We start from the raw sequence: 9496 nt of genomic DNA on the forward strand, positions 1-9496 counted from the left end.
AGAGATAGGGAATAGAATCTTGACTTAAATTGCCAATTTTTGTAAGAAATGAGAACTTTAATGTTCATATTCTGAAGGAGAAATTGGAGATAGCAAAATGAGGGGCTTTGTTGATCGGTTGATCCTTGTTTCTCTGATTTGTGTTGCTGGTGTTGCAGTGAAACACGATTCTGAAGGGTGTGTGTCATAATAAGTGTTATTTTAGAAATATTGGATTTATAAATTTTTGAAGTCATTTGTTCATTTGTTGTGGTTTTTTTTTTTTTTTTCTCTCGGATTGTCATGAACTTCTTTTTTTTTTTTTTTCTCTTGGATATGCGATTAAGTGTACTTAAGTTAAGATATGTGATTTGTTCATTTAAGATATGTAATTTGTTTGCTCATTCACTTCATGCAAATTAAATTAAATTAAATTTTAGCCACTGCATTTGATTGAATTTGATTACATTTCATTGAACAGTAAACTATGGTTGATCATCATAGTTCAGCTGCTACTTCTTCTGCCTCTGTGGCCTCTGCCCCTGCAAGATCAGAGGATCCCACATGGGCTCATGCCCGTGCAGTGCCTAACGCAAAAAATAACACTATATGTTTGCATTGTAATAAGTTGATCAAAGGGGGTGGTATTACTAGACTTAAGTATCATCTTGCTGGGATTAGGGGTCAAGTTGAATCATGTAAAGTTGTTTCATCTGATATTAGGTTTCAAATGAAACAAATGATTGAAGAATTAAAAAAATCTAAAGAAACTAAAAAGAGGATTCAGTCAGAAATTGGGAACCCATATGGTGATCCATTTGATGTTGATGAGGAGGAGGAGGTTAGGGTTGTTGAAAAGAGTCCCCCTCAAACATTAGGTAAACGAAAATCTAGGGGAAAGGATGTTGACATTGATATGGGTCAAATAAGAGTAAAGAAGAAAATTAAGAGTTATTTTGCTCCTAGAACAACCCCTGGTGCTCAACCCTCTATAAGAAGTGCTTTGGCTACAAAAGCAATGATTGATAAAGCAAAAATGAATGTGGCAAGATGGTGGTATCATTCTAATGTACCCTTCTATGCATCTCAATCACCCTATTATCAACCTATGATAGATTCCATTGCTTCTATTGGGCCGGGATTTAAGGGGCCTTCTTTTTATGAGTTGAGTGGACCCCTTTTGAGAAATGCTGTGCATGAAGTTAATGACTTTTTGTTAGATATAAAAAATGATTGGAAAGTATATGGATGTTCAGTGATGTCTGATGGGTGGACAAATCAAAAACAGCAACCAATAATGAATTTTTTGGTGTATAGTCCAAGGGGTGCCATGTTCTTGAAATCTATTGACACTTCAGGCCTTACAAAGGATGCTGAAACGTTGTTCAATATATTTGATTCTGTTGTTCAAGAAATTGGCGTGGAATATATTGTGCAATTGATTACAGATAATGCTTCTGCCTATAAAAAAGCTGGAAAAAAATTGCAGCAGAAGTATGGTACTTTATTTTGGTCTCCTTGTGCAGCTCATTGCATAGACTTGATGTTGGAGAATCTTGCTAATCCTAAGTGGTTCCCTCTTGTTGATGAAGCAATTAAGAAGGCAAAAAAGATAACAAAGTTCATTTACAACCATGGAGTTGTTTTAGACTTGATGAGGCAAGATTTTACAAATGGAAGAGAGTAATGTCGTCCTGCAATTACAAGGTTTGCCACTAACTTCTTAAGTCTACAAAGCATGCTAAGGTTCAAAAAAGAGCTTAGACAAATGTTCACTAGTGATAAATGGCTTTCATGCCCCCATGCTAAGACCACCGTTGGGAAGGAGATTAGTAAAATTGTTTTAGAAGATTATTCATTTTGGTCTCAATGCACGCACATAGTGAAAGTTAGTGAGCCTTTAGTTAGAGTACTTCGTCTTGTTGATGGGGATGAGAAACCTGCTATGGGGTACTTGTATGAAGCAATGGACAAAGCAAAAGAGGAAATAAAAAGAAGGTTAAAGAACAAAGTTTCTTTGTATGGACATTATATTAGAGTTATTGATGCTAGATGGGACAAACAACTTCATAGTCCTTTGCATGCAGCAGGTTGCTTTCTTAACCCTGCAATTTACTTTAGGCCTTCATTTAAAAGGAAAAATGAAGTTCAAAGAGGGTTGCTAAGCACTCTAATGAGGTTGGTTCCCGATCCTGACATTCAAGACAAAATAAGTTCACAACTTGATGAGTACAAAAAGTCAATTGGTGACTTTGGCACATCACTAGCAATCCGCCAACGAGAGAGACTAAATCCAGGTAAACATTAATAATTTAATAGTATTTCTATTTGCTTTCAATATGTCTATTTATCCTTTATTTTTGTTATTGTAAGATTACATGGACAATGCTTATTTTATATTTTTATTTGTTATTGTAGTTTCATGGTGGGAGCAATTTGGCCTTGGAGCTCCTGATTTACAATCATTTGCCATTCGTGTGCTTAGTCAATGTTGTAGTGCAACTGGTTGTGAGAGAAATTGGAGCACATTTGAATATGTTCACTCAAAGAAGAGAAATAGATTGGAACATAAGCGAGTAAATGATTTGGTCTTTGTCCATTATAATTTGAGGCTTCGACAAAGGTAAATTTATCATCGTTACTCATATGTAAATGAAATGTACTTTCAAATAATTATAATTTATAAAATGTTACTAATGTTTAATAATTTCATTGGTAGGAACATTCAAAAGAATAAGTATGCATTAGATCCTATAAGCTTGGATAACATTGACTTGATGGGAGATTGGGTGGCTGAAGAACCTGCACTTCTTAATCCAGATGACATAAATTGGGATTGTCTTACTGAACCAGCAGCCATAGTGAATGTGGAAGAGGATGCTGAACTTGAAACTATTGATGTTGATAACGATGATGATGATGACAACAATGAACATGACTTGACAAATTTTCCAATGGGTGTTGGTAGTTCTTATGGGAGTTCTTTTGATGATGAATTTGATCCTTCTCTCATGGATGATGATGAGGAGGACTAATATTATGTTATAAATTTTATTGGCTTATTAGTTATTAATTATTATGGGTTTATGTAATGAGTAATGACTTGTTATAAATCTTCCTATTGTTTGATGTTGTATTGAGGTTTGAGACATAAGAGTTAAGACTAAATGTTTTGTATTATTTGATGTTTAGTTATTGTCTTGTAAATTTTCTTGTTGTGTGATGTTAAATAGATGTTATTATTGATATTTAAGACTTAAGAGTTAAGACTAAATGATTTGTATTATTTGAAATTTAGTTATTTATTTATTAGAATTGACAATTTTATGTTTTACAAGAATATATATAATTTAATTTTTAGAAACCCGAAACACCTTAAAACGGTATGCCGAAATCGGCCGGTACCGAAATATTCCATTCCACTGGACAAACCGAAACGGGGTCCAAAACGGTATTAATAACAATGGAAAAACCCATTGCATATTTCAAATAACAACCCATTACAAAGCACAAATAACAAATGCAAAAAAAAACAACAACAACAACAATAATAATAATAATAATAATATAACAGCTCATAATAATAATAATAATAATAATAATAATAATAATGATAATGATAATGATAATAATGATAATGATAATAAATTACCATTACAAACAGCACATCATCAACAATATAACAGTGGTACGTGTGTGTGTGTGTGTATATATATATATATCAAATGAAAAAGTGAGTAATTTATTAAAAAAAAATTGAAGAAGGTTTGAATATTAACTAGGTCTAACCAAAAAAAAAAAAAATTAAAAAAGATTTGAATATTTACCTACCAATTGAAGAATAAGAAAAGCTTTTTAATTTGTAGAATGATGAATGTGTGTGTGAAAGGGAGAATTTGGGCGTGGGAGAGAGCTAGGAGAAGTGAGATCAAATTAGTTTAAGGATTAGAAATGACAATGTATCATATCTAAGACAGTTGAGGTTGGTGTGAAATTAATTGGAACTCAAGTTTGATAGACTCAAGTTCCATTTAAAATTCTTTTTACCGTACTCGCATAACTGACTTAGGTGATGTAATGAGTGGCCTGGAAGTCGAGTATACCATACTCGATTTTATATGGTATATGTACTTTTTTTACCAAGCTTGAAATCGAATTCAACACACTCGACTTTCAATGGAAGTCGAGTTTAGTGAACTCGACTTCCACGTGGCTTTTTTCCTTTTTTTAATCCACGTCAGACTTATATATTTGGTGGAAGTGGACTATAGTTGCCCAGAAGTCGAGTTTGGTAAAATCGACTTCCAAAAAGAGTCCAACTAACAAATTAAGTTTGAACGCATGCCATCCTCCTAAAAATTTTCTGGAATGGTACTGTTTGGCAAATTTTGCCAAAAATAAAGTATGTATCAAAACTATATATTATAGTTTTGTACGATATTTATTGGGTTGGATTTTTTTTTTTTAATTTTGTAAAGAATAGTTAATATCTATGAAGTTTGGGATAATGCAAATTAGGTCCAAGATTTTCAAAACATAGCAATTTGGTATGAGAAAAAAGAGAAAATGAGTTATAGTTTATGAACCAAGTTGATCAATTTTGATTTTCCATTTCAAGACCCCCATTTTTTATTATTATGTTTTTTAATAAATTAGATAGTATTTTAATCCGCTCCATGATAATTAATTTTTAACATCAAGTCAGGATACTGATTAGTTTTTTTATGTAGGTGGGTATTGAACCATAGATTTCATATTTGGCGACAAAATACTTCATTAATTGAGCTAACTAAAACTCACAATTCAATTATTATGTTTATGTGGGAAGAGAGGAGGAGATTTTTATAATTCTTATGACACTTCTACTTTCTCCACTTTTTCACCTTTGTTAGCTTCTCTCAATTTTTCTGACATCGTAATTTACACGCCCGAAAATATGAGATAGTAAAAGGAAAGAGCTTTCTTTAAAGTTATAACAATCATACACACAAAAGTTATAAATCTTAAAATTTCAAACATGCACAGGTTTATAGTTTTTTTTCCCCTTAAATTTAGATAAATAAATAAAATACCGTTTGCCTTCCATGGCAAGAGCCTCATTTGACCTTATGAAGCTCATAGCCATAGCCCATAGGTGTAGCATTAAGATCTTATAGGGTTTAAAATAAATATTTCCTAAAATACTGTAATTATCAAGTTAGAGAGACATATTCATCAAACACTCACACTTGACAGTGTTTTTAATTCAAGAGTAACTTACTTGAACCATAACTATGCTTCATGAAGCTTTCTTAAGAATAAACCTCAGGTAACTAATCCACTTTACCAGTTCAAATGTTATGTTCTACTTATTTTCCCCCTATTTGCTAGCATACTGTGGTCATGGAAATGGTAGGAGGCGCTTGAGAGTTGCTTGATCTGCAGTGCATAGCTGCTGGTCTACCTCTATAAAAGTCCATATAAGAGATATTAGGGAGCCTTGTTCTGCGTAGGTAGTAGATGCCGCAGATATTCGTGTACCTACTACCTAAAATATTGATTCATTCCTGACATACGAGCAAATAATGTAATATGCTAGTTCAGTTCATTGTATTCAAGTCTCCAAAGAAAATTCTACTCATGTACTGAAAGAACTGGAGATTAGGAAATCTCCGTACCTTTTCAAAACCAACACTCTTCTTCCTGACCATAAACCCATTAGAACCAAAGAGCAGCTTAATTGTCCAATACTCTCATTTAAGTGCCAAGAATTAGAACAGTTAGGCATAAGCTCACAAAAAGAACACGCATACCACAATGAAAAGTAAAACATGGCGACCTAGGAAATCAAATTTTGGAAGATAGGAATCAGAAAGACCAACGAACACAACTCTCCTTGTAAACTAAATTATGGAAGTCCAGAAATCAATTCGAGGATGTTTTGAGAACTATTGAGTTTCCAGGAAATTCTCTACAATTTTACAAGAACTCAAATATGCAACTCGCCAAGCCCTCACGGAGTGTTTGTAGCTGGTTGTTGATCTCCTCTTGCTTCTTCAAATCTGCGTCAAAAGTCTCTGAACTATAAATCCTCATCCTCTCCAAAATGGTTGCATTCTTTGACAAATATTTTAGCAATTCTATTTCAGCTACTTTTCCGTTAAAATTTGAGATGCTAAACTCCTTGAGACAAGATCTCAAACAATGGGGTACTGAGTTCAATATCCAATCTTCCCCAACTAAGCAAGTTCTCGGGTTAAGTCCCTAAATGACAATTAAAAACCATTCATGAAAATGGAGGCCACTATTAATTTATTTGTGTTAAGACTTGAAATTCTTGACATTTAAAAATCTACCTCAGGTATGTCTAGAGACTCTAGACTAGGTGTTTTTTGAAGAATGTCCATCAGTGTTTCATCAGTATATTCACCAGGATCACCAGAAGGTTCCACATACACCTCCAATCGTGTCAAATTGTGGAACATAGGAAGATGAGCGTGAATGTTTTCTGCATAGGAGACACACTGGAAACCAACCCCCCGCCCCCAAACAAAAAAAGGTAAAAATAAAGCATTAGTGGTAACATGGAAGAATCCACAGTGTGCACATCTATGTGCATGCAAGCGTGCAGAGTAAACATTGGTTTAAAAAGAAACAAAAATAATTCAATTTGTTAATTGCATAATAAGTAAGGTAACATACACCGAGCGTTTCATTTGATATTCTAAGAGACTTGACACCCTGGATTCCAGCAAGTAGTTTGAGTGCACGGTGAGCAGCTTGTAGCGTATCATTATAGTTTGTGACATCAACAAATGCATCAACCAATGAAGATAGGTTACAAAACGAAAGGTCAACTGTTAAGTAAGTTTCGCAGCTTAGAGATATAAGGTCTGTCGCATAAATCTTGATCTCACAATCAAGAAAATCATCTGGACCTAAAGTCAATTCATAGATGGTCAACCTCCTTAAAGTTGGAATAGAAATGGTGATTCTCTTGAGATTCTTATATACACAATTGTATAAGACCAACTCTTGGAGGACTGGACAGCCAGAAAAAAGTTGTTGGCAGGACTGGTCATCCAAAAATTCAACTGAAAGATGTAACATCTTGAGGGCTGAGAGGCAAATGGAACTTGGAACCTTTAAGACGCAGTCCATGTATAACTGCAATTTAGTCAGTGATTTAGAAGTGAAAAGGCTAGGGTGCAAAAAAAAGGTTGTGTTTACAGGAAGAGAAAGATCAAGCTCCTGAACATTACGCATTACTGCAAATTTTACCCACAAATAAGGACGGAACGGTCTGACAGGCATGTCAAATGATAGCCGCAATTTTTTTATATGTGCAGAATCATTAAGGAGTACTCTATCCACCAATTCAAGCAAACACGTCCCCAGCTCTATAATTTTTTCTTTCGCCTTCTTGTAAGACAAATCGTCATTAAAATCAAAGTTTGACATACCGGTCCACAAGTAACGCCATTTTGTTGATAAGATAGATGTTCGTACTGCATCCTTGGTCAGGAGAAATGAGAGAATGTAAAGAAGAATGCTGTCAGGTAATTTGCTGATTATATCTTTGTCTACACCTTTGTCCTCTCCTTTCACAAGCTTCTGAATTTTGGAACTAGGAGATGGAAGAGCAGAATCCATGTCTACTACTACTTTCTCCTACATGAAAACATTTAAAATTTGTAATCATGATTACAGAAAAAATAAAAAGTAAGGAAAGAACCTTTACAAGGATCTATGCCCCAGACACTAATAACAGATCCACCTATAAAAAATAAATAAATAACAATAACAAACCCCAATTACAAATTTTAGTTTTTTCTTGTACAGATGTATAAAATGCTTCCTTACACACAGCACTAGTTGCATTTTTAATTCCATATCTGTATGTAGAATGGCAAGATGCACTTAAAAACCCAGAAATAACTAGCCAATTTTAGATCCCATACAAACAAAATTCAAAGTACGACCCTCTCAAATCAGCCACTATGAATTAGTCTCATACTTTGTTACTCTTTTCTTCTCCACAGCATTAGTCACATCTTCAACAATTGCATAAGAAAACCATTTGCAACTTTAGGATCTATGTAGGACCTAGGAAGCACAGACACTTCATTTGAAGTGTCATACCCGTGTTATATTGGTGTCCTACAAGCTATGTCATATTGTAATTATTAAAAAATTGCTCGTATTGTCAAGTTGTACTTGTATCAGTGGTGGTGGATCGGTTTGTGGTATTTTTTTTTTAGTGAGATGTATTATTTTATTATAGTAGATATATTATTTTATTATAACGTTTATATTATTTTATTGTGTTGAAAGTTAAAATAGATCCACTGGCAGCATGTGAGCAGATAAAATAGATAAAGTAACTTTTGGTGGTGCTAAATAGCTAAATTTTTAACTCTACTGCTGCGGATGCTCTAATGGGCACCTTATAGTTAAAGTTGTTAGTAAAAAAAAAATTTGAAATTAAAGTAAATTAGTGACATATCAAACAACACAAAGAATCAGGAGCAAGCAATAGCAAGCTTAATAAATCAACAAAATGCAAGCATAAGAAAATACAAAATGATCATACGTCCTAACATTTCTATTAGACCCATTTATCCATTTCCAGTAAAAGAGACTTTTAGGACTAGCTATGGGGCTATATAGTAAATTCAATGAACTTTTCCAATTGATGGGTTTCCTAAAATTCATTCTTTTTTAGGTTCTGCAAATACCCAATTAGAAAACCCAAATCCAAAAACAACCAGAGTAGAAGAAAACTGAATCCTAATCAAGCACTGACTTGGACGAAACAAGTAAGAATAAAAAAAAGGGGGTTGAATAGGAAGAGAAAAACAAATACCTCTCTGGCTCTGGTTGGCAGAAAAATTTTGAGAGGAGATATGAGGCGGAGCCAAACCGAAAGACGAGAGAACTTTTTGGGATAATAATGGGGAGAGAGATTATTGGATTTTCAATGGAAGGCGGGAATCTGTTTTGGGAAAGTCTGAAAAGTTTCTAGTGAGATTTCAATTTCCTTTCTTGTGTTGTGTTTGTGTCTTTGTGTAGGGTTTTTTTTTTTTTTAGCCGTAAATACCATTTTAGGGTTATTGTAAATTTGATCTAATACCATCTGGTTACTAAGGAAAGTTGATGAAAATAAGATAGATCAAATGAACTGCTATCAAAATGTATGAATTAATCCTATCAAAACAAAAAAAAAGTGTAGGGTCAATGGGCCCTGTGTGTGGGGTTGGCCCAAGAGTATTTGTAGGGCTAAAGGCCCAATCCGAATACACTGAATGGTCTGAGGATGTAAGAATGTCAATTCACAAAACAATGTTAATAGGTAATACATAAGCAAGTATATCCCAGAGGATAGTCCGAGGAAGATTATGTCCTCGGTTTTGTAAAGTCGAGGTAGAAAAATGACTGGTTAACATCCACAGGCAATATTCTAGAAGACCCTATAGGTAAGGGTAATCATGGTAAAAGTGAAAGATAAGGAGAATGACGGTGAGATAAAACTGTTACC

General features: G+C 34.0%; 3 protein-coding genes across 3 annotated transcripts; 2 read left to right on the top strand and 1 right to left on the bottom strand.

Annotated features, from left to right (window-relative positions):
- The first annotated feature begins 466 nt into the window (after window positions 1–466).
- On the top strand, window positions 467–1666 carry LOC142639460 (uncharacterized). The gene has a single exon (XM_075813631.1). It carries the CDS (start codon window positions 467–469, stop codon window positions 1664–1666), a length of 1200 nt encoding a protein of 399 aa, XP_075669746.1.
- An 81-nt stretch (window positions 1667–1747) lies between these two features.
- On the top strand, window positions 1748–5396 carry LOC142639461 (uncharacterized). Its single transcript, XM_075813632.1, has 4 exons — window positions 1748–2276; window positions 2398–2602; window positions 2699–2943; window positions 5350–5396. Exons 1-4 carry the CDS (start codon window positions 1748–1750, stop codon window positions 5394–5396), a joined length of 1026 nt encoding a protein of 341 aa, XP_075669747.1.
- A 399-nt stretch (window positions 5397–5795) lies between these two features.
- LOC142641128 (F-box/FBD/LRR-repeat protein At4g26340-like) lies at window positions 5796–9012 on the bottom strand. The gene is made up of 4 exons (XM_075815520.1): window positions 8825–9012; window positions 6661–7629; window positions 6315–6482; window positions 5796–6222 (listed from the first exon to the last, which is right to left on the bottom strand). The coding sequence occupies exons 2-4, from the start codon at window positions 7609–7611 to the stop codon at window positions 5938–5940; spliced, it is 1404 nt and encodes a 467-aa protein (XP_075671635.1). The 5' UTR covers window positions 7612–7629; window positions 8825–9012; the 3' UTR covers window positions 5796–5937.
- Between the last annotated feature and the right edge of the window lie 484 nt (window positions 9013–9496).

This window comes from Castanea sativa, chromosome 6 (genome assembly GCF_040712315.1).
Source record: "Castanea sativa cultivar Marrone di Chiusa Pesio chromosome 6, ASM4071231v1".
Lineage (NCBI taxonomy): Eukaryota > Viridiplantae > Streptophyta > Magnoliopsida > Fagales > Fagaceae > Castanea > Castanea sativa.

Excerpts from the sequence above, each read along its gene's own strand:
- LOC142639460 (XM_075813631.1), top strand. The coding sequence starts at position 467 with ATGGTTGATCATCATAGTTCAGCTGCTACTTCTTCTGCCTCTGTGGCC.
- LOC142639461 (XM_075813632.1), top strand. The coding sequence starts at position 1,748 with ATGTTCACTAGTGATAAATGGCTTTCATGCCCCCATGCTAAGACCACC. Across the intron at positions 2,277-2,397 it reads ACGAGAGAGACTAAATCCAG|TTTCATGGTGGGAGCAATTT; the intron begins GTAAACATTAAT and ends TTGTTATTGTAG. Across the intron at positions 2,944-5,349 it reads AAATTTTCCAATGGGTGTTG|CATACTGTGGTCATGGAAAT; the intron begins GTAGTTCTTATG and ends CCTATTTGCTAG.
- LOC142641128 (XM_075815520.1), bottom strand. The coding sequence starts at position 7,611 with ATGGATTCTGCTCTTCCATCTCCTAGTTCCAAAATTCAGAAGCTTGTG. Across the intron at positions 6,483-6,660 it reads TATCAAATGAAACGCTCGGT|TGTGTCTCCTATGCAGAAAA; the intron begins GTATGTTACCTT and ends GTTGGTTTCCAG. Across the intron at positions 6,223-6,314 it reads AGTCTCTAGACATACCTGAG|GGACTTAACCCGAGAACTTG; the intron begins GTAGATTTTTAA and ends ATTGTCATTTAG.